General features: G+C 32.6%; 1 protein-coding gene across 4 annotated transcripts; it reads left to right on the forward strand.

The window, feature by feature from the left end:
- Positions 1-504: 504 nt before the first annotated feature.
- LOC134255637 (uncharacterized) lies at positions 505-24,179 on the forward strand. 4 transcript variants are annotated; one of them, XM_062738156.1, is made up of 10 exons: positions 505-572; positions 705-939; positions 3,042-3,149; positions 7,181-7,211; positions 7,427-7,489; positions 10,480-10,500; positions 12,740-12,885; positions 13,034-13,093; positions 13,915-13,962; positions 23,958-24,179. In XM_062738156.1, the coding sequence occupies exons 2-10, from the start codon at positions 717-719 to the stop codon at positions 24,176-24,178; spliced, it is 921 nt and encodes a 306-aa protein (XP_062594140.1). In that variant the 5' UTR covers positions 505-572; positions 705-716; the 3' UTR covers position 24,179. The 4 variants fall into 4 exon arrangements, with proteins under 4 accessions (XP_062594140.1, XP_062594143.1, XP_062594142.1 ...); XM_062738159.1 differs by lacking the exon at positions 23,958-24,179 and adding an exon at positions 21,331-21,709; XM_062738157.1 differs by having other exon boundaries at positions 515-612.
- Positions 24,180-25,709: the final 1,530 nt, after the last annotated feature.

Genomic DNA, 25,709 nt, shown 5'->3' on the forward strand with positions numbered 1-25,709 from the left:
AGGACGAATTATAACCAAAACATCACCTATGTTGTACTAATATTAATCTTTTACAGTTTTTGGTCAAATTTAGTTTGTTTTTTTTTTCATTACTGCTTTGATCATACATGAAGTTCTGATTGTCTCTTTTCCAGTGTTTCAGCATTTTTATCTGGCTTCTTTTCCAGTGTCTCAGTGTTTTCAGTATTTTTATTCATTTTTTTTCCAGGAACTCTGGTGCTCTAGTTTCTCTTCATATGTACTCTTTTGTATGCCCTTCCTTTTTTATAAATTATTTGATTTTATGTTAAGTGTTGATCAGCTGCATAAAGAATATAATACCTTATATACTTACCTGTATACGAAACAAATGCCTGCACTTATAGGGCATGGAAAGATAAACATTCTGACGAATAATGAAGGCTGTGACAAATGCGCGGGGAGACATTGAAGATAATGAGAGTTTTTGAGCCTTTGGGGAAAAAGTAAAACGGGCTGAAATTTGTGTCCTTAAGGTGCCGCCATACTCGTGAGCGTGTTTATGGAAAAGCCAAAGCCCAAATCAAACCGAAAGTTGAAAGCTTAAAAAAGGGGTAAGTTAATTGATTTTCATGATTTTATTTACATATAGGGGTAAATACTCAAACCATCTCTGCTTTTGAAATTCTATTTATGTTAACATGACTCATTATCATTAACATGTCTGTGTATTGTTTCACTTTCAGGTGCAAGGTGAAATGGCGTCATCTCTGCCTCTGTTGCTAATTTTTCTCCGTTTTGCTGATGCAGCTCAGAATTTTCAGGAAGTATCTGTTTGTCCACGGAATGCGGACACATGGAAAATAGAATCGGACAAAAAAAATTGTCAGGGGGACACGCCCGACTATCTGTGTGCAGCGATAGAAAACAATGTTGGCAAATTCGGGGAAATATGCACGAAATATGGACTCTCCCCTGAAAGTAAGTAGGCCACTGTGTCATAAATCAGGAGGCAGAGATTTAACTGAATAAGGCCTATTCAGTATTTGTTTTAATATAATATTGATTTGTCCATGATTGTAATAAATAAATAATAAAGAAAGAAATATTTTCTACTACACTCGACATCGAGGCAACTGGACAGGAAGAGTGTTTCTCAATAAGCTTTATACTTCATATTAAACAATAATTTTAAAAAATGATACATGTAAGGTTTAATATATATTCCAGTTTACAGTGCTACACAAATATGGCATTGTCAATGGGGTTTCGTCACAGGCGCTTAATTGTTTCATACAGTACACTATAGTTTTCTTAAGTATGTAATATATAGGCCTATACTAAGCATATTGTATTAAAGAAGTGCCTGTGGATTTCATCTGCACATGCTCAGGGGAGACTGAAATAATTTTGACAATGTGCATAAAAATTAGTGTTCTTATGCATTAAAATTACTTAATTAATGATACTAGTCTTATAAGTTGAGAATTAATCATTAACAACATGAACAAAATATTGTAACTGTTTGATGAGTGTCAGAGTACTTGCACTGCAGCATTTAGGAATAATCACTTTCCCACATAGAAATTTTTTGTGTCTAAAAATCTCAGCTTGATCTTGTCAAGAATAAAAATTTTAGACTTTAGATACGTCTCTTGCAAATCTTAGATCAGTGCCACTTATTAAGTGATTCAGGAAATAAAACACAACATTGATTGCCTGTTATGATGAAAATAGGTCATGAAATGGATTCCCTATCTGTCTCAACTTTTAATTTGCTTTGGACCTTTTTCTCCACTTTCAAACATTAGTAAATCATCTAGCTGTCTTTCCCTCCCTATTTAAAAAAAAATTTATATTTTATACACCCCAAAACCTTTATTAGTCATCTCTACAGGCAAAAAAATTGCTTGAATTAGAATTTTCTGCAATCCCTCTGACAATTCAAATCAAGCCAGTTTATCACCTGTAGAGGCGACTATAAAGGGTTGAGAGGAGGATAAAATATCCAAATTGGTTTAAGAATGTGGAATTAGGGGATGAAACGTAGATGATCTACCAAAGTTGGAAAGTGGAGGAATTGTCCCAAACAGTGCGCAAAAAATCTTGCGCCGTAAATTACATTTTTTGCATTACGGGATCTGTAGCATTAGGGTCAAAGATAATTTATAAACCATAACGCTACAGTTCTGCAGCAAGGTTTGGAAGACAATTCAGCCCAGTGCACTTTGTGTAGATGTCAACTATAAAAGTATATGAGATATAGTAAAGTCTAAGAATTTTCTGAAGTTGAGCTTTTCTGCATGCAGCTGAGGGAGGAATTAGGAGAAACAAATCCAAATCCAAGTGAATATTCTCCACAGTGCACAGAAAATAAACGCAGGTGCTTGGGGGCGGGACTCCGCCCCCCCCCCCCCCCCCCCCTTTCCGTGTTCCATACTCCAAGGGTTCTTTGACCTTTTTGATTAAAATATATTTCTATGACATATTCACAAAGTATTACTACTAAAAATTCCAAAATTTAAGCTAAAACTAGCCCTTTATAAAAATCCATACCCTCTGATACTAAAACATCTTCTGTTTTAGTATCAGAGGGTATTCATTTTGGCAAAACTGATGGGTATTCTACTTTTTAAGAGTTAACTCAAATGAGTTACTTCTTTGTATAGTCATAAATAAATGCAGTAACCTATACAAGTTATTTTATAAAATAACTTGATTCCATGATGCCCCTGACTGTTTACTTGTAGTGTGATTACTATACTTTTTCCAGTTACTATGTGCAGATCAAATACAATTTCAATTTCTGAATTTTCAATATCCAAAGAATAAATTACCAATATTCTAGTTTGCAATTGCATGCACTTGTAATAGCAATGAGTTACCAATTTATATCTGCCCAATATCAAAGTCCAATTTATATGTGACCTGCATTTTCTTCACCCTGTTCACAATAGCTGTTGATTGAGGTACAGGCATGAGCTCTTAAAAAGATTATTAATTAAGAAAAAGAGAAAAATATTTTTTTTGTTTGGAACAAATATTTGTTTTGTTTTGTAAGATAATGTCTTTCAATTTGACAGAAAAATGTGCTGTGTTGAACAATCAGACCCATAATCTGGACTCTGTAGACTGTAAAGCAGCGATAGGATGTCCAGAAAACCCCTACAATCCCTCCGAGTTGTGGAAGTGTAAGTTATTTAGTAATTCATTGTTCCCTCCCAATGAGGTTGGAGGGGATATAGTAATGTGCTTGTGAATGAGCGAGTGTGTGTGTGCATAACCAATGTAAGAAATAATATACGTCAGATTAATATGTGCTCTTTTGCTCCACTTTGAAGTACCTTTTTTAACTTTTTATCTAAAATTTGATTTGTTAACATGTACACATAAGTAGGTACATTGAATGTAGAATTTGAACAGCTGTAATATTACTTTTCACTAGACATGTTTTAGTGTTATCATCATGTTATAAATTAATTACAGCTGTATAATCGATTAGTTTAGTTGATTATGTTTATAAAGTAAGGAGGGTACTCAGGATAGGAACTTTAATATTTCCTTTTAAGTATAACACAGTCATAGTGAAAAGCTACATGTAACTGTTAGGTTTTGATTTAAAAAAAAATAGATGACATTGCAAACATATCCATGATGACTCAACTGTTATGACTTTTTTCTGAAAATAAAGAAGGAGAGGATTTAATTTTAGCTATTGCTCTTAGCTAGATTGAGGTCATGGTCAGGATTTGTAATATTACTGACTCGCTGCTTTTATATTTAATATTTATTTTTACTTGATATATAAATACAGACATATAAAGCAATAAGATTCTTAAAGGTACCTAAAGGCTAGAGGCAATGATATTTATTTTCTCTGATGGATGATATTTGCATACATGGATTGAGTCATTATACATTATATGTTCTTCATAATATTTGCTATATATATATATATATATATATATATATATATATATATATATATATTAATAACTTGCATTAGAATGGTTTTTATTTTCATCTCAAATACTTAATAGCAGTAATACATACTTGAATTTTTATGAAAAAAAAATCAATCATTATAATGTCTACCCCATCCTCCCTTTTAAAAGGGAGGCTGAAAGCTTGAGCTTTTCTAATCACCCAGTGTCTGACATCAGTCTGTGTAGCTGTCTGTCTGCCTGGAAACTTTTCACATTAAGAATCACTAGACAAATTTTAACCAAAGTTGGTACAATTTCATTCTTGGTCAAAGGAAATTTGTATTTGTTAAAATGATCAAAGAACTACACCCCCTTTCAAGAGGAGATAATTACATGTGAGGAAAAGCACAAATAGGGTCGAGCCATTAAAAAACCTTCTGGAGAAGAACTCTGGACTAGAATAGCTGAAAGTACCTTGAGCTGGTGTAGATTCTAAATTGTGAAAATCACTGACTCCTGAGTTTTGGAGGGGCCACAAAATGGAATCAAAGTTTCGAAACACATGTGTATCAGTTCTTATTAAAGTAATAGAACATTACTATGGAACATGCAGTTCTATATACACATGATACATGTACACTATTTGAAGACGAATAATTTATGATTTATACAAAAATTTCAAACATTTACCATAGGATGCCAGGGTAAATAAGCTTATTTGATACACACATATACAATGCATTTAAAGATCATAAAATTCACTAAATGTGTTGCATTGTTTTAAATAGATATCCTTTATTATATATGACACATACTTATAAATATAATACTGAAAAATAAACACAATACTTATTCTTTAGAAAATTTAAATTCTTGTAGGGCACGGCTTAGCTGTATATAGATCGTATCACAAGTAGAAAAATTCCTCTTATGCAAAGAGGTAAATAAAGCAGTATCATTTTCAGAAGAGATATGACATGCCCATTGAGAGACGTACTTGTAATTTGAAGCATTGAGAAAATCTCTTCCTTTTATACACATCTCCAAGTCTTTCATGATACACTTCATATGTACTTGTAATTTTGAACATTGTTCAAGTTTTTTTTTATTTTTTCAGAAGTTGAATTAGTAGTTTACATGATTTCTGTTTTCTTTTGAGGACCTGAAAACAAAAATATTAAAAAATTGCTATAAATAATTTCTTAAATAGTAAACATAACAAGCTAAGAAAAAAGTTTTTATGATCGGTGAGTTATGCATTTATAATGACCTCCAGCTTATATCAAAACTTCAGATATTGTCAAATATGGTCCAAAAATTTACATTTAGTACTAATTGATATTTTTGCAAGATTATTCTGAGATTTACATACAAATACATGTTTATTTATCTTGCTTTTTTTTTTTTTTTTTTAGACAAAATTATATTTAAAATAGATTAATAAATACCTTCATTATTGCACAAGATCCCTCAAAATGGTACATTTAAATGTTTTTGTTGAGATTTTGTTCAGAAGGGGAATATCCCTTCCTACACCCTCTTTGCACTCACCTTTTCAGAAACTATAGGGCCTGTTTTACAAAAGTTATGACAGGGACTGAAATTTTAATTTCTCTTTCAACTTTTTAATTTAGATTGAATTGAAATGCAGGTTTAAATCTCTTTAAAGGGAACACTGAAAAAAAATTAACTTAAGCAATTTTAAACATTTCAATAATTTTGCAAAAGTTTATTGTGAACTAAAGTTTTTATTTTGGTCCATCTACACTAGCCAAGGGTATCTGATACGCTTCTCTCCTCATGAACCATTGGCATACGGTGAAGTCAAAAGACAGGATTGTTTTTGTCACTTGATCTCGAATCTACTAGGTACGCACAGATTGCATCATCGACAGAAATAAAGACATGATTTATAAAAAAAAATTAAATAAAAATTTTCTTAAAGAATAACTATGAAGCAGATATTGAATTATGTTTATTTATTATTTAAGGAATGAAGCTAATTTCAACTTATGTTATCCGATATAACATAACTTGGGGCAGTTTACGCTTTATAAACCGCGAAATTTAATTTCTGTGTAGACAATGAGGCAATATTTCCTCCGGAAAAAGTCTTCAAATTGAGCATTATTTTAAAAGTAACGTCAAGCGGAGTAATACGTTTTTGACGTAACTGATTGTGACGTAGGCAAGTTATGTTATACAAAATGTTATATGTTCCTCTGAATGATTCAGCCAATGAAATTGCTTGATACAAGTGAAATTAAATTATTTATATATATAGTACAAATCTGAAGCTCCAATATAGATTATTAATCACGTATTTAGAAGATATTGGATGACACCATAGCTATTCATAGAATTGCAGGTTATCTTACAGATTGTTATTTACTTGCGTTTTTCATTCCTGAGATTAAAGAGTAAAGATGTATCCCAAAAGCGGATATTAACATTTACAAAAACAATTGCTGATTGGTTGATTGGGTGTACCGAATCCCAATCAGAACTCGAGAAAAAAAACCAACTTCTATATAAACACCGTATGCCAAGGGATTATGAGTATAGAGTAGAGTATCGGAACCCTTGGCTAGTGAAGATGATTTGGTCGTAAGTTAATTCTTTTGTAAAACAGCTAAGGCTTCATGTAGTTAGCTGGCATTGGCTTGGGTTAGTGTGGCTTCTTTTATAGGCAAAGACATTTTTACAGAATTTCTAATTGTTTTAATTAATGGATCATTGAACAGATAATTTTTAAAATTAATATAAATTTAACAAATATTAAAAAATTATTTGCAAAGTTATCAACTCTTAGCATAGGTTTCAATGACAGAGGTAAAAACAAAACAAGTCATATTCATGTATGAGAAGATGGAAGAATTGATCCAACACAGAAACCTGGAGACCCTGCTTTTTTGAGATGTTAGCTATGAAAAAATGCCAATTTGGTATTGAACTTACTGTTCTTTCCAGTCTATTCTTATTCTTTTGCACCCTGTTACTCAGCATGAAACTGCATGGATATCTGATGAGAAATAAGCATACATAAATTATTCTGAATTTTCTGCTAATTAAGAATTATGCACATCCTAATTAAATTTCTGCAAAAATATCTAAAAAATCATCTACTGAAACATCCTCTATTTTTTTTTCCTGTGAATATGGTGAAAGGGTTCAATTTTTTTCAAATTAAATGTCCCATCAATTCACTAAATGTCCATTGATGTCTGTGTCATACAGGTAACATTAATTCAATTCATGTTGTATGTTTAATATTTGCACAATTTCTCTTTAACTAGATCCAATATGCTATGAAAATTTTTATGGAACGTAAGTATAATTTATGCATGTATAATCCTATGCATTTAATGTGGGCTTCAATTTTCAAAGAAGTAAAAATTTACCCTTTCAAAAAATTATGGGATATGTGTTTGATTTACTGGAAATAACATGTGTTTTAATTAAGCTTGAAGTTTTATTTAAATTATTAAAAGATTGTGTATTTTAATCGTAGCTTGTAACTGATGTTTCCATACATTATATAGATCTCCAGCCCCTCCCCCCACTACCGCTACCACAGTCCAGACAACTGCTCCTCCTGTGTCAGGGTAGGTATCAGTGTCATTAATTACAATAATCGTGAATCAGAGTCATGTTGATTTTTAATCAATATTCATTTGATAAAATGATTTTATATATGTATGTATTATTCAAGTGTTTGTTAGGGCTTAAATACATCCCTGTTGCTTGGTGTGAAATTTTCTTCCCCATTAACCAACATGATAAAAAGTTTTACAGAAATTTTAACATTTTGTAATAAAGGTTTGTAATAATTCAGATTTCAACATTTAAAAACAGGGAAGTTTAAGATTAAAAAAAAAAATCCCAAAATAAATATCACAAAATTAAGAAGTTCCTATGATTTGGCAAGAAAAAATTTAGTCAGCCACAAAACATTCACAACAGTCTCACAGCGGTTGAAATTTGGATACTTTTCACTGAACACATGTAGATCTCTGTATTCACAAGTTCTACCCATAGTCTAGGTAACTTTTGCTAATGTTTTTAAGACATATATTAGAAAGGCTTCACACTGAGTGATTTTATTTTTTTTCAAAGTGGATGCTGTTTCTTTGACAAAGCTATCAAGTATATTGACAATATCTGTAAAAACTAGATAATTTTGCAGCTCGATCTATACTCAAATTTTAGAAAAGTTTCTGAACATAGACAGAGTCCAAAGATGGCAAAGATGTTGTTTCTTCGAGTGTTATATACATAAGTTTAATAATGATATTATAAATGACATTTTTTCATTGCTAGTGTGTTTGAGTGCACCTCAGGCCTTTGGGATTTTTTTTAATATCATGACCTGTTTAATAGTTTTGGTGATGTTGTGATGCATGCATGCATGTTTGAAGTGAATTTCTAAGACTGATGATAACATTTTTTTTTTCTATACATGCAACAATTTAAAGATTTGCAATATTTTAATTATGTTAATTAGGTGAGAATTGCATTCTAATCACATCTAATGTGTTTGTAAGATTGTTTTATGAAAATAACTGATTTTTTGAATGTCAATCTCTAATTTTTTACACTACTAAACAGTTAATGAGTAGTCTCTGAGAGTAATTAAGAAATCATTATTTTTTGTGGGGTCATTTTTTTTGTTTTCATGGTATGAACAGAGCTCCAGATAATTTTTTACTCCAGCGTGTATTTACTCCCTGATTTTAAATTCAATGCAGATTTTGATTTTCAGCAAAATGAATGAAGAGCATTTTGTTAAAATATAAATGCTTTGACGTTTATTTTGATTTTGACCTTGTTATCGAAATACATAAAGTATACACTGCAAGGTCTCTCTACAGCAATTTAATTGGAATTGTAATTATTCAGAGGTGTTTTTTTTTAAAGTATGATCTTCACTGCTTTTTAGCTCACCTGAGCCAAAGGATCAAGTGTTCAAGCTTTTCTGATCACATTTTGTCCGTAGTCCGTCTATACGTCCGTCCGTCCGTCTGTAAACTTTTCACATTTTCAACTTCTCAAGAACCACTGGACCAATTGGGTACAAAGTATCCTTGGCTGATGGGGAATTTAAATTGTTAAAATAAAGGGCCAAGTCCCCTTCCAAGTGGAGATAATCAAGAAAAGACAAAAATAGGGTGGGGTCATTAAAAAATCTTCTTCTCAAGAACCAGTGGGCTAGGGAAGCTGAAACTTATATGGAAGAATCCTGGGGTAGTGTAAATTCTAAATTATAAAAATCATGACCCCCGGGGGTAGGGCGGGTCCACAATAAGGAATCCAAGTTTTACATAGAAATATATAGGAAAAATATTTAAAAATCTTCTCAAGAACCAGTGGGCCAGAATAACTGAAACTTATGTGGGAGCATCCTGGGGTAGTGTAGATTCTAAATTGTTAAAATCAATTGACCCCCGGGGGTAGGGCGGGGCCACAATAGGGAGTCCAACTTTTACATGTAAATATATAAGGAAAATCTTTAAAAAATTTCTTCTCAAGAACCAGTGGGCCAGGATAGCTGAAACTTATGTGGAAGCATCCTGGGGTAGTGTAGATTGTAAATTGTTAAAATCATGACCCCAGGGGATAGAGCGGGGCCACAATAGTGAATCCAAGTTTTACATAGAAATATATTGGAAAAATCTTCTTCTCAAGAACCAGTGGGCCAGAATAACTGAAACTTATGTGGGAGCATCCTGGGGTAGTGTAGATTTTAAATTGTTAAAATCAAGAGGGGGGGGTGGTGGTGGGGGGGAGGGGGGGTAAGGGGCCACAATTGATATAAGAAGAGGGGAAATCTGGTAAAGAACTGCATCACCAATGTTACTAAGGTGAGTGATGTGGCCCATGGGCCTCTCGTTTTACATATCATGTTTTCCTTTGAATTCATCACATTGGAGTTTAATGTTTTCTCCAGCTAAGGCTTTCTCCTGTTTGTTTTCTAGGTACATTTTTTTTGTATTACTTACGTGTATTTAATAACACTTATTGCAATATCATCTTACATAGATGGCACGAGCTTTTGAGTGCTTATAAGTAATTATGCCTAGTGCATAGTCTTTCTATTTAAAGAAATCAATTTTAATCTAAGTTTTGGATTCTTTCTCCCAAAATGGAGATTGTGGTCGCCATTACAAGAATATTCCTGGTTACTAAAATGCTTTTAAATCAGTACTTTCTATTGAGAATATCGTTAGGTAAGTGTACTTGTATTCAACCCATTGTACACAGTACTTGCGTGGTGTAATGCTTATCTATGATTGCTTATGCATAACTGTACGCCCTATTTTAATTTTCAATGCGTATTTTGTAAAATCCAATATGCACCTTATCTGGAGCTCTGGACTATGAAGAGACCCAAAATTCATATTTCCCAGGAAATGTGAAGACAGTACACTGCTGTATGATTTCTGATTTTAACCACAAAATCAAATCCCCCTTACCAGTAACTAATATTTTTCCTCATACCAGAAAAAAATTGACCCCATGAAATTAAGTGATATAACAGTAATCATGTTATGAAGCATGGAATTTATAATTTTGGATGTATTGTAATCATTTGTAGAAATAAAACAGAAAATAAGAGGTAAAATTTTGCGTTTGTTAACTCATTCTATGATGCAAACCATCTAATAGAGCCTGCCTTTATATTTACTCACAATCTGTTTTCTGTATACAGCTGTAATTGGTTGATGTGATGTCCATAATTTTGCTAATTTTGTATATGAGAAAAGATGACTGATATTTGAGTAAGGAATCTTAAAGGCTTCTCAAAAAAAATTCTCATTGATTTGCAATTTCATTAAAATCAGCTGTTCTGATAAGCTACCATGTTCACAAGTTGTAGCTTATCAGAACACCTGATTTTAATCAGATTGATTGATTTTATTTATACAAGTATTATTTTATAAGCATTTATAATTTACTTCGAAAGAAAAAAAGTTTTGAGTAGGAAATATAATGGTTCTATCACATTATCAGGTTATGTCAGCAGAATTTTTGGCAATGTCACATTGACTTGATAAAACCCTAAATATGGATATATTGCTTTTAATGCTAGTTTTCTTTCTTGTTTCATTTGAAATACAACCCAGGTCAAGAGTATAATTCTCCATTGCACAGTAGAAAAAAATGTGTAATATTGTCTGTTTTTGCTGTGTTAAAGAAATATGTAACATGGGGAGCATAAATTAGAAATACAGTGTACTTCAGAGGAGCACATTGTGTTGCACACCATGTTCAGAAAAAAAAATGTGCAGTGTCCATGGTTTATAGAGGGGAGAAAAAGGATTTTTGCGTTTAAAAAAGAAATTATTCAAAAAAAAAAAAAAAAGATTGATTTAAAATGTGTATGTGTATTTTACATGTTTAAAGGCAAGTTCTTTTTAAATTATGCACTCAATTACAAGCTGCAAATAGTAAAGTAATTTATTATATAACTAATAATTACTGTAAACCAACTTTTATTCGCGTGCGAGAAATTTTCGCGAAGTTCGCGAGAGCTTCGTCATCGCGAATATTTATCGCCGCGAAACGGTCCTTAAAGTGAATGTGTCTATTAATAATAGATCCAAAAGGGCTTGGTCGCGAAAATTAATCGTCGCGAATTAGTTTATCACTGGCAAATCGCGAAATAAAGTCGTCGCGAATAAAAGTTGGTTTACAGTAGTCTCTTGTAAATAAAACAAAAAACTAATAAAAGTCCAGAGTATTTTTTTGTTAAATATCTTGGGGTTTTATTGAACACTGAGTTTGTATTACATATATAAGTATGCCCGAATATGAGGGTTCCAAATTAAACACCCCATTGCATACAAAACCTGTCATTTGGTCAGTCCCTCAAAGGCAAATTAAAGAAAGAAAGTTGTAACTAGGTAAGATGTATTTTTTTTGCACAAAAATGAAACTATTTATTAAAAATGTAGTATCTATTAGTCCCACTGAAACCTATATAAGCAAATCATAATGCTGGTAGGGTAATTGAAATGATGCAAAATTGAACACTTAATACAGAATTTTAATTTGAATATCGATACTAAAAAATAACTAATTTGAGTTTTTAGTTGGAATAATTATTATAAATTTATATGCTATGTAATAAAGGAGTTACTGAACTTATATTGGTCAATATTGGCACTCAGCTTTATAAATGCACTCTCAAGCTTGTGCATTTGTACAGCCAACTTGTTCGTGCCAATATTCACCAATATACAAGTTCAATAACCCTGTAATATTGGAACAGGTACACTGTAGGTTATATTTAATTTTTAAATGAAATTCACTGCACTTGTTCATGCCCAAAATTATTTATTAAAATATGTTATGTATGTAGTTATTAAAAGGTAAGTAAAATACATGTATTTATTTTTTAAGTCACCACATAAGTCTCATACACGTAAGTCTTTCATGAACTGCAAACGTTATACTTGTAGTCTTAAAAACCCATAAAATGAAGTTTTCTACTTGGATTTATCTTATATTCTACTTGTATTTCATATATCATTCCTAATTTGAATCCTGCCTTTTCACAAACTTCCTGTTGATAGTTTTAAGAGATAATTTTATTTATAAAAAAACAGACAAAGACATTCATTATCATAAACTAGCACAATCTTATTTTATTTATATTAGCTTAAAATTTATTTTAGTGCTATTCAATCACAAAGAATTACCTGAGACATGTATCAACTTGATAATGAAACTTGTTCAAAAAGTTCACTGCAGCATTCTGTTGTAGATTGTGGTTTTAGTTATAAGATATTGTGTACTTGATCAGTTAATCAGAGATTGAATTTCTTTGCTAAGATTGACTTTCATTTTAACAGACCACAGGAGGGTGGTGGATCAGGAGCAGGAGCAGTAGTAGGAGTGGTGGTGACTGTCTTGATCATTGTGGCTGTAGTGGTGCTAGTGGTGTTTTACTGCAGAAACATGTTTGGTTTCAAGGATAAAATGGAGCCATTGGTTGAAAGTATGTATTCAAAGGTGTCATAAACATCATACAATAGAGCAAACTTCACTAATGGGATTTTGCTGCATAGCTAAGAATTTTTAAAGTCTGAATATATAAGAATAAAAGATTATGATAAACATTAAGTGTCTGTTTTCAAAATTTTTAGATTTCAGAAATCATCTTCCAGGGAACAGAGAGGATGAAACAAGACCCTCTGATAAAACTGGTAGGTTTGGACATCGAGTTTCACACCTGGAACAAGGGGAATTGAAATATTGTTTACTTTAATATCAAATGTAAAAATATTATTGAAAACAAATATATTATGATGATATGTAAAATTCATACATTTAAATGATGGTAACAAGCAATAGTTTGGCCTAATTGTTTTTAGTTGGTTTTGACCAAATGAAATGATCAAAAGTGAACCCTTTTTTCATAGAATTTAAAGTAGCTTTAAAAGTAAGAGTTGCCTACACCTTTAGACCAAATATTACAGACATAATTTGCCAATATACAGGATACTCAATGTTGTGTTGCTGCAAGGATATGAACTTCCATTCTGAAGTGGGACAAAATTCTTAATCATGTTAATTTTGATATATTCATGAGTGTAAATAATAATATCACAAATATCATTTCTCCCAAATGAATACTACATCACAGTCTATCACAAATTGCCATAAATATCTGCAGCTGTTAATTGAGCTGTTTTGATTGACTTGAAAAGGTAATACATGTAGATGACTTGAAGCTGTAGTTTTGGTAAAAATTAAAGAAATATAATTGATTTACGTACTCTACACAAAGATGTAGTTTGAATGTACAAAATTAGTGTAAAATGCTAAAATAAAACAAACTTGAGATTGCACACAAGAGGGACACATACAATCTCTAAACAAATCCAAATACTTTATCTAAACTTAACAAAGTAATCTGAATGAATTGAGACACCAATAGTAGGTTTGTCTTGGAAGGATTTATATTAAATTGCATTTTTCATAAACTGTATGAAATAAGGAATGCATTCTATTTTTGTTTAAATAGGTCAGGAGATTGGAGTAGCAGATGAGACTGAAAAGCATCTACTTCTAGGTAAATATCTACCTCAAAGAGTAAAGATGAAGACTTGAACAAATGATTTCAAGGATTAAAATAAATTAATTTGCAAAGATAACATTTAGAGCCATATGTGATTGTTTTTTTAGATGCTCATCAAAGTTTAATAGTGTTTAGGTGTCATTTGTAATTTTTTAAAAACAATTATATCATCTGCTCCAGAACTACATGGTCAATCTTAGCAAAACTCAGTTTTTAGCTCTACTGGTCAGAGACCAGAAGAGCTTATGCGATAGTAATGCGTCCGGCATCCGTCCGTCTGTCGTGCTGTCTGTCTGTCCGTCTGTCTGTAAACAATTTTTAGCTCACCTGAGCCGAAGGCTCAAGTGAGCTTTTCTGATCACATTTTGTCTTTAGTCCGTCTGTCCGTCCGTCTGTCTAGCTGTCTGTGTGTCTGTAAACTTTTTCACATTTTCGACTTCTTCTCAAGAACCGCTAGGCCAATTTCAACCAAACTTGCCACAAAGCATCCTTGGGTGAAGGAGATTTAAGTTTGTTCAAATGAAGGGCCATGCCCTCATTCAAGAGGAGATAATTGGGAATTAATAAAAATTTAGTGGCATGTTTTAAAAATCTTCTTCTCAAGAACCACTGTGCCAGGAGAGATGAAACTTATATGGAAGCATCCTCAAGTAGTGTAGATTCAAGTTTGTTCAAATCATGACCCCCCGGGGGTAGGGCGGGGCCACAATGGCCGACCGAAGTTTTACATAGAAATATATAGGAAAATTCTTTTAAAATCTTCTTCTAAAGAACCATTGTGCCAGGAAAGATGAAACTTATATGGAAGCATCCTCAGGTAGTGTAGATTCAACTTTCTTCAAATCATGACCCTGGGGGGTAGGGCGGGGCCATAATGGCCGACCAAAGTTTTACATAGTAATGTATAGGCAAATTTTTTAAAAATCTTCTTCTCAAGAACCACTGTGCCAGGAAAGATGAAACTTATATGGAAGCATGCTCAGGTAGTGTAGATTCAAATTTGTTCAAATCATGACCCTCAAGGGTAGGGCGGGGCCACAATGGCCGACTAAAGTTTTACATAGAACGATATAGGAAAATTCTTTAAAAATCTTCTTCTCAAGAACCACTATGCAAGAAAAGCTGAAACTTATATGGAAGTATCCTCAGGTAGTGTAGATTCAAGTTTGTTCAAATCATGACCCCCAGAAGTAGGGCTGGGCCAAAATGGCCGATCAAAGTTTTATATAGGAATATATAGGAAAACTCTTTAAAAATCTTCTGATGAAGAATAGTAATGCCATAATTGATCATATTTATATGGAAGCATCATCAGGTTGTGTAGATTCATATTTGTTCAGATCATGACCCCCGGGGGTAGGGCGGGGCCACAGTGGATGACCAAAGTTTTAAATAAAAATATTTAGGAAAATTCCTTAAAAATCTTCTTCTCAAGAATAGTGAAGTCATAATTGATCATATTTATATGGAAGCATCCTCAGATAGTGTAGATTCAAGTTTGTTGAAATCATGACCCCGGGGGTAGGGGAGGGGGCAAAATGGCCAACCAAAGTTTTACGAAGAACTATACAGGAAAATTCTTTAAAAATCTTCTTCTCAAGAAAAGCAAAGCTATAATTGTTCATATTTATATGGAAGCATCCTCAGGTAGTGTAGATTCAAGTTTGTTCAAATCATGACCCTCAGGGGTAGGGCGGGGACAAAATGGCCAACCAAATTTTTTGCATAGAAATATATAGGAAAATTTTTAAAAATTTCTTCTCAAGAATAGCAAAGCCATGATTGGTCATGGGACTACTTTTGGATTTAAACTTTTCAATAATAAACCAATTTCTACTTTTTCCTAGCCACAGTGCTCAGGTGAGCGATGTGGCCCATGGGCCTCTTGTTCAAAATGCTACTCCTCCTACAGTTTTGGTCTAATTTCAATATAACTTGGCACACAAGTAGACTACACTAAGATACATAATTCTGTATATCGGTTTTTGATTTCGATAAACGGTGTTGCCGTGGTAACTAAAAATAGACATTTCTGTGAAATTTCTTTCAAAATGCTATTCCTCCTACAGTTTTGGTCTGATTTCATTATAACTTGGCAAACAAGTAGACTACACTAATTAAGATACATAATTCTGTGTATCGGTTTTTGATTTCAATAAATGGTTGCCGTGGTTACTAAAAATAGAAATTTCATTAAAATGGTTTCAAAATGCTACTCATCCTACAGTTTTGGTCTGATTTCAATATAGACTACACTAAGGTACATCATTTGTGTATATCGGTTTTTGATTTCCATGAATGGTGTAGTCGTGGTTACTAAAAATAGAAATTTCTGTAAAATTGTTTCAAAATGCTTTTCCTCCTACAGTTTTGGTCTGATTTCAATATAACTTGGCACACAAGTAGACTACACTAAGATCCATAATTGTGTGTATCGGTTTTTGATTTCCTTGAATGATGTTGCCGTGGTTACTAAAAATAACTAGAACTGTCCAATAGGGACAAATACCCCCGCTGGGTTTTTCAGAGTAGGTGCAAATTCACAAATATTTATGGATCTATTAAGAGGTGCTCACTATTTTCTTAGAAACAATTTGAGAGCTCATTATATATATTTTTATATGCCCGTCTTAAGACGGGACGTATTATGTTATAGGCTTCGCGTCCGTCCGTCTGTCCGTCTGTCTGTCTGTCCGTCTGTCTGTTAGCTTTTTCGTTTCCGGCTCATAACTTTAATACTATTAGGCCTAGGATTATCAAACTTTGTCATCTGATGCATCTTGGGTAGAAGGTGTGTCGCACACAAAAAGTAGGTCGCTCTGACCTTTTATTAAGAAGTTATAGCCAAATATGGAAAAATCCTTTCCGGCCCATAACTAGAAAACTATAAGACTAACAATCATCAAACTTGGCCAGTTTATGCGTCTTAGGTAGAAGGTGTGTCGCGACCTATTTCAAGGTCACTGTGACCTTTAATTTAAGTGAAATTTAAAAAAAAAATGTGTCTTTTTACTATTCATTTAAGCATCCCAAATAATGTAAGAGTATTGCTCTCTTCTTATTTAAAAGTAAAAAAAATCAAGAAAATAGTTATTTTTTTAAGCATATACTTGACAGCAATCTATAACAAATATAATGTATGTTAGAGAAATCCTACCTCTCCCTTGAGTGTAATTATCAAGCACTGGTCAAGAAGAATTTTGATAACAGAAAATTGCATGTCAAATTAGAGAGAAATTAATGAGTTTTGAGTGTGAGGATCTAACTGATAGAACATCAGTGTTATCTACATCCTTTGGGTATTGGGCAGATGGGTAAGCCTGTTGGATTAAAAATAGCTCTTGTTGGCTAGCCTAAGTTTTAAAATGAATTTGATGAAAAGTAATTAAAACTAATTTGATACTGCATAATAGACTAACCTGATATTATATAATATTATTAATTTAAAAACTAATTTTAAGGGGTGGGGTGGAATCAGCATTTCCATATGAATTACATATTAAAACCTGTCGGACATTAAATCTCAACCAAAAAAAATCGTTGAATATTTTATATGTTTAGAAAAAAATTTATAATAGATAGTGCAGACCCATTCATCTCTTGGTAGTAATGAGTAGACAAGCATCCAGTTAAAGATTAATTAATGAGTTCAATGTAAAAAGGCTAGCTGATCAAGCGGCTTATCTGTATCCTTTGGGGATTAGACAAAAGAAGTGCTGGTCAGTTTATAGCATATGTCATTTGATGGCCAGGCCTTTTCTTTTCAAAATTAATTTGGTATAGATTAAGATGTTAAGACTAATTTGATATTGTTTAATATGATGGGCATTTGACAAGGTCTAACACAACCAGCATAGAAATCTATTAATGATGTAATATTTATTATAATTAATGCCTAGATAACAGGAAATGGATAAATATTTGAAGGAATGGAAAAATCATGGAAATCTTGGAATCAAAGTTGACGTGATTTTCTTGCACACTAAAATGTTCAAGAAAATTGTATTTTTTTTGACGGGCGTATCATGCTGTGGCGCGGCACTTTATTTTAATTAATGAAACTGAGGTGGAACCAAATAAAACATCAATACTAATACATTGTAACAATTTTTTTATTTCACTGAAAAAATAAATTGCAACTATTTGTCATGATACTCTGCAAATTGATTGTTGAAAAAACATTATACAGAATCAAATTAATCTATATAAATTTATATCAAATTCATTTTAGAAATAATAAAGTGCAGTCAGTCTCAGCTTGATACTTCCATCAAATATTGTTCATTCAATTATTATAAACAGTTTAGAGTGCAAGAAAATCATGTCAACCTTTAAAGGGATTTGTGTAATTTTTCCATTGCTTATAATCTCCTGTGGTGCAAGCTTTAATTATAACAAATAATCATCAACTGGTTGCATTATAGCTTGACAAATGCCCCTACTCCACAAACATACACATATGCACATGTCTTTCATGTGGGACATGATGATCTGAAATTGGTCACTTGATACTTTCAAAAAAAAAAAAGAATATCAATTTAACTAATATGTCTTAAAAACTTGATCTATACCAAATTGATTTTAGAAATAGGAGACTGGCCATCAAATGACAAATGCTATTTTCCCAAAGGACACAGATAAAGAGCTCCTTGATCAGAGATATGCTCTAACAGAAATGATTGGGACAGCTTAAGCTTCCCTACATAGAACTCATTAATTAATCTTTGACTGGATGCATGCCCACTAATTGCTATCAAGGGATGAACAGATCTTAACCGTTTCCTTTGTAGTGCAAACAAAATGCATTATTGCATGTGTCATTCTGAAATTAAATCTGAAAACAAAGATTTTGTATAAATTTGTTAAAAAGATTTATACTGAAAAAAAAAAATTGTGTAATCTTGATGCATCATTTTGAATAAGGTTCCTGCATGATTCTTAAGATTTGTAGGGACTATCTAACAAAATTTATTTTTTTTTAAATACTTGATTTATTTGGATTTTATATCATACTAAAAGTTTCAATCTGAAATTAATGTGGAGAATGAGCATGCTGATTCCAATCCCCCCACCCCATCCCCACATACACACACAATATAATTAGTTTTAATTATATTATACAATATCAATTAAGTTTTTTATACAATTTCAAATTAGTTTATTATACAATATCAAATTAGATTGAAGTTGCTTTTTCTCAAATTCATTAAATAAGTTAGGCTAGTCACTAAAACTATTTAAGGCTGATTCCTTAGCCCAGTTCCCAAGAGACAGATAACAAGTTCTTGATCAGAAATGTTCTACAAGTTAGCTCCTTACACTAAACTAATTAATTTCTCTCTAATTTGACATGCAATTTTCTGTTATCAAAATTTTCCTTGACCAGTGCTTCATAATTATACCCTTGGGAGAGGTAGATTTTCTCTTATAAAATAACATTTGTTATGGATTGCTGTAAAGTATATAATAAAAAATATTTTCTTAATTTAACATGTTTTAAATAGGGATACTGCAACATTCTTACATTTTTTGGGATTGTTTAATTCAATAGTAAAAGACAGATATTTTTTTAAATTTCACTTTAATTAAAGGTCACAGTGACCTTGAAATAGGTCATGACACACCTTCTACCCAAGATGCATAAATTGGCCAAGTTTGATAATTGTAAGTCTAATAGTTTTCTAGTTATGAGCCAAACAAAACAACTAAATAAAAGAGAAAATGCCTGTAAAATGCAGAAAAATCATCCAATCATGATGAAAATACCAGGTGCACACCTTCATATGGTGAATAATAAGTGTACAAAGAACTATATGCAGTTATTAACCAACATTTGCCCCCCCAAAATCAAACTTTGATGGAGTAATATTTAATTAAATCCTTAAACAGGGGAGTATATGCTGACTTCAAAGCACTGAATAATTTCATAAGTAATGACGTCATATATACGTAATGATGTCACAAATATGACATAATTTCAGTTTTTTTATGAATTTTGCAGAAAAATGTACATATTTCGTCGATATTTTAAATAAAAGTCACCGAGCGCATGTGTGTTCAGGATAAATATTTTGATATAATGTGTAGAATGATAATATCAATGAAATATGTCAATATTGTTCCTGAACACACATGCGCTCTATAAATTTTAAAGCTTAAATTGTTGAAATTTTGTCCATTTTGTCCTCTTTCTGAAAAAGGATATAAAATCGGACTAGTTTGTGACGTCATAAAAACAGAAATTGTGAATACACTGCTCTGGAACTATAATATTTTCTGTTAACTTATATTTCTCATACAATTTATTGAATTCAGCACATTTCAGGAAGTTTTCAAAATTTGACTTTTGTGGGGGCAAACATATGCAATATACCGCATATAGTTCTTTTCAGACAAATCCATCCAATAGTTTCTGAGAAACGGTCCTGACAAAATCTTGTCTACAGACAGACAGACAGACAGACAGCTAGACGGACATGGTGATTCCAATATACCCCCCTAAACTTCGTTTGCGGGGGTATAAAAATTGTCTATAAAATTGTTTCAAAATGCTACTCCTCCTACAGTTTTGGTCTGAATTCAGTATAACTTGGCACACAAGTAGACTACACTAAGAACATAAAGAGACTTTATCAAGGATCATTATTCTATTTATTGCTGTTGTAAAGTTTCAATTCCCAACTGCTTAAGTACTTTTCTCTTCCTTTGCTATAAGTACAAACCAGTAGAGCTTCATTCTCGACAGAGACTTCTGGTTGTATGTGTTGTGGATTTTCAACGGCTAGTTTAGAGAAAAAAAAGTTTGTGTAAATCTTTATTTACCAGTTGTATTCAAATTCATTCAAATTTTCATGAACAGCAGGTTGCAGTTTTTGAAGTTAAAAAAAAGTTTGAAATGTATTAAAATACCTATTGTTTGTTGGGACTTTGGACTCCAAAATGTGATAGAACCCCAATGTCTGATGGTCATGCCAAAGTCCAATTATCTGTGCCAAACCCTGATGTTTTGACATGCCAAAATCTGATGATCGATGCGTAAAACAATTAACACTTATGAGGTCATAGTACTGTACAAAAATTTGATGTAACATCATGCCGAGGCTTTAAATAAATACAAATAGATATTAAATTCAAAGACTAACCCTAATTTTTTGGAGAAGTGTGAGGCTAACCATTTTCAGTTGAAAAACTGTTGAAATATCTTGGGTTAGTTCTGGACTAATCAAGATCAGCTGAATAGTGTGCAAGTACATTGACTAACCCTAAGTCTATTAGGTATATCTCTGGTGGGTACAAGCAGTAAGCAAAATCAGTAAAACTTAATGTGAAGCCTAATATTGAATTTATGGCTTTTAAATGTAGGACAATTGCATCAAGGATAGATGCAGGACTATTGTGACATCATAAACGTTGATTGTTCCTCAGCACCATCGGACTTTGGTGTATCAGACCATCACACTTTAGCGTTTTGTGTCTTATTGGAAACTTGCCATTGGACTTTTGTCTGACCATTGGAGTTTGGCGTCCATAAAGACAGCAAGCCATCATACATACTGATGGCACAGACTATCATACTATCGCAAGACCAATGCACTTTGAATTCTTACGTATATACACAGGATCTTTTGGGCTTGAGACTATGAAAGAAATGTTCTTCAAATAACGTTATTTTCAGCTGTTTTGAAATTTCCTTGCTTTGAAAAATGTTTGACAACTGGTGACAGCTATAATTATAAGATTTCATTTTTAGCTCTTCTGAGCCAAAGGCTCAAAGAGCTTATGCTATGGTCATTTGTGCGGTGTGCGTCGTGCGGTGTGCGTTAACTTTTTAGAATATGGGCCATAACTCAAGAACCCCTTGGCCAATCATTGTCAAATTTGTCAAAGGGTATCCTTGGCCCAAGGGCTACCTTTTATACTAAAACTAGGGTTGTGACCCTAAAATAAGGGGAAATAATCAGGAAAATAAAACCAAAAGTACTGGTTGCTAAAAAATCTTCTTGTCCAGAACCACCCGGCAGATTTTCACCAAACTTACATACAAGGGTCAGGATATGTTGAAGATTAAAAATTGTTCAAGGCATGACCCTGGGGCAAAGGGCGTGGTCTCAAGGTCACTTCAAAGTTAACCAAAATTTACACTTCATAAAAACGGTAATATTTTGCTTACTATAAAGACTAGGATCATCAAATCTTGTAAGTTGATGCATCTTAGGACTTCACATCATGTTAACACAAAAGTAGGTCACGGTGACCTACTTTTTAAATTTTACGGGCTTTTGTTTTCAAATTGATTTGGAGGCATATTTTGGTTACTTTAAGGCCTATGATCATCAAACTTTGTCAGTTGATGCATCTTGGGTCCTTGAACAAGGTCAACTTAGAAGTAGGTCACCGTGACCTACTTTTTGAATTTTATGGCTCATCTTTTGTAAAACATTTATTCCCATTATTTCAGATACTGAGAGGTTTAGAATCACCTAATCTTGTAAGTTGATGCATCTTGAGGCCTTAAAACATATTTATGAAAAAGTAGGTCACTGTGACCTACTTTTTGTATTTTGCAGGCATTTGTTTTTCAATTTGTTTAAAAGGCATATTTTGAATACTTTCAGACCCATAATCATCTAACTTTGTCAGTTGATGCATCTTGGGTCTTCGAAAAATGTTAACCAAAAAGTAGGTCACGGTGACCTACTTTTGACATTTTATGGCTTTATTTATGTATCTTAGGTACTTTTTGGCTTAGAATCATCAAACTTTGTCAGTTGATACAACTTAGGTTTTCGGAGAATGTCAACCAAAAAGTAGGTCACTGTGACCTAGTTTTGACATTTTATCGCTATATTTCAGTATCTTAGGTACTTTTTGGCTTAGAATCATCAAACTTTGTCAGTTGATGCAACTTGGGTTTTCGGAGAATGTCGAGCAAAAAGTAGGTCACTGTGACCTAGTTTTGACATGTTATGGCTATATTTCAATATCTTAGGTACTTTTTGGCTTAAAATCATCAAATTTTGTCAGTTGATGCAACTTTGATTATCGGAACATGTCTACCAAAAATTATGTCACTGTGACCTAGTTTTGAATTTTTATGGCTATATTTAAGTATTGTAGGTACTTTTTGGCTTAGAAACATCAAACATTGTCAGTTTGAGGCATGTTGGGTTTTCGGAGAATGTTGACCAAAAAGTAGGTCGAAATGACCTACTTTGGATTATCTCAGGTATGTATTGGCTTAGAATCATCAAACTTTGTCAGTTGATGCAACTTAGGTTTTCGGAACATGTCGACCAAAAAGTAGGTCACTGTGACCTAGTTTTGACATTTTTTGGCTATATTTAAATATGTTAGGTACTTATTGGCTTAGAATCATCAAACTCTGATAGTTGATGCAACTTGGGTGTTCAGAGAATGTCAACCATAAGAAGGTCACAGTGACCTACTTTTGAATATATGAGGTACTTATTGGCTTAGAACCATCAGTCAGTTAATGCACCTTGAGTCCTCAGAAAGTTTCAAAGCAAAAAGGAGGTCACCGTGACCTATTATGGTATTTTATAGCTATACTGATTTCAGAAATATCTTCAGTCCTAACTGGCCAAGAATCATCAAACATTGTCAGTTCATGCATTTTAGGATACTTAGAGTTAGGGGCTTCAAATAGAAGTGATAGACTGTACAATTTATCAGAAGAGCGATTCAAGGCCCTTGGGCCTCTTGTATTTTCATAATTTAGAAAAAAAATGTTTGTTTAACCTTACACCTGTGCAAATCTGTGTACTATGAATTCAAAATTCAATTTCATTTTATTTTAACCTGTACCTTTATTTTCCACCGTAAAATCTTTCATCAATGCATAACATATCAGATTAGACAGGCTTTACTGTGAACATAGTTTGAGAATTATGAAGCAGTTTTTAGCTTTCAATCAGAAATTTCAATTCTAGTCCTAACAAATATCTTTTTTATTCACTGTTATTAAACAGATATTGAGGCTCCAGTGAATGACTCGGAAAAACAGAAACAAGGTAATTTGGTTTTGTCTTCAGTTTTGCATGAATTTGAATTCCGAAGATTTTTAAGATATGACATTTTATTTATTTATTTAGTTAGTTTTTGTTCATTCATTTTATATAAAGGAATGTTAATGCCCTCTTGTGCATGTTTAGCATGTTCACTGAATTCTCTGTTTTGTTCTTTATCCTAGACAGACACAATTGCCAAATAAAAAAAAAGATTATTTGAAATTAAAAAAAATTGTAAGACTGCTAAAACAAAAACAAAATTGGTCTCTTTTCAATGAATTAGTATTTTATTTTCAAAGGAACATATTCTGAAAGCTAGGGAAGAAAATTACCAAGAAAGATTAAAAATATTTTTTAAGTTTCGAAAGTATTAAATTAACATGATTAATAAATAAAGTACTATTGTGGAAAACTGAGCTTCTACTAGATGGTACGTGTACTAGTCTTTTATTTCCTAAAAAAATAAGACATTGAAAGTGCTAAAACAAATAAGTTATTATTTGAAAGCATTGTGCATTGTCATGCTTGGACCTACACTGTAGATGGGGTTGGATGGGTAATGTTGGAGGGTCAGAGTGCCCCTCCTCCAATATTGAGTTATTAGATTGATAAATTTGAGAATAAAGTTAACATACATGTATAATAACCATGAACCCTATAGAGACTCAAATTCCCAGTAAAATTGTAAAAAAAAGAAAGAAATTAGTATAAACATACATATTGATGAAATGAATGAGACACTTGGTAGTCCCATATGGAAAATTACAGTGAATAATGCATACATGTTAACTCTCCCGATTTAGGCGGGAGTCTACCGCTTTTTCACTCCATCTCCCGCCTACCGATTTAATTAAGAAATCTACCGCTTTTCTACAAAAGCTGCGTCTAAAGTATTTTTGGTTCGCTTTGGTATCCATTTTTGAAGCCACTCTCATAAAATCTCGCTGGATATCGCGTGATTTGACTCGGAATCATACAAAAGCTTTTTTTGTACATAGATTTCAAGCACGGATTTGACAACGACAACAACATAAGACTACCACTGATTACATTGGTTACGATAAATTAATCAACATCCCTGCCATGAAAAAGGAGATGCAGCTTTTAAGAATTAGATGAAAACATTTGACATCGTCTTTAAAAGCACAGAAGCTCACAACTTTATCAATAAAGTCAATAGAAATCACTCGATTGACCACGCCATGTTGCACATCTCTACTTTCGTTTTCGGTCATCGCGGGAAATCTGATTTATATAACGAAAGATACAAACTTGTTTTAGATCTAGATTAAACCATGCGATCATTTGTTTTGTTTAAAAACTGAATGAACATTCAGAATTATTGCTTCTAGGCTATTTCAGCAAAGATCACTCTTCAAAAGGCTAAGTAAAGCAGCCAATCCAAGCAAAATGATGAGCATGAAAAAAATTGAATTTGTACAATTAATGTCAAACTTAAGGTGTTTCTGTCTTCTTATTGATATTTAAGATTAATTAGTGTAGGTACCTGATTTCATTTAAGGCTTATAATATACATGTATATTACATGAAAGATATCGATAATCCAAGCGTTAAACAACACGCGCGCAATGCTACCCCTTTTGAGGTCTGAATCTCCCTCTTTTTCATCACAATAGGTTAACATGTATGAATAATGATCCTTCTACCAAAATTGTCAAAGAAGGCTCAAGGTGTTCTCATTTTAAATATCAA

The sequence above is a fragment of the Saccostrea cucullata genome, unplaced genomic scaffold, assembly GCF_032062105.1.
Source record: "Saccostrea cucullata isolate Sc308-1 unplaced genomic scaffold, CSIRO_AGI_Scuc_v1 ctg1343, whole genome shotgun sequence".
NCBI classification, from domain to species: domain Eukaryota; kingdom Metazoa; phylum Mollusca; class Bivalvia; order Ostreida; family Ostreidae; genus Saccostrea; species Saccostrea cuccullata.

Coding starts and splice junctions, on each gene's coding strand:
- LOC134255637 (XM_062738156.1), top strand. CDS start 717: ATGGCGTCATCTCTGCCTCTGTTGCTAATTTTTCTCCGTTTTGCTGAT. Junction 940..3,041: donor ATATGGACTCTCCCCTGAAA/GTAAGTAGGCCA, acceptor TCAATTTGACAG/AAAAATGTGCTGTGTTGAAC. Junction 13,963..23,957: donor TGAAAAGCATCTACTTCTAG/GTAAATATCTAC, acceptor GTTATTAAACAG/ATATTGAGGCTCCAGTGAAT.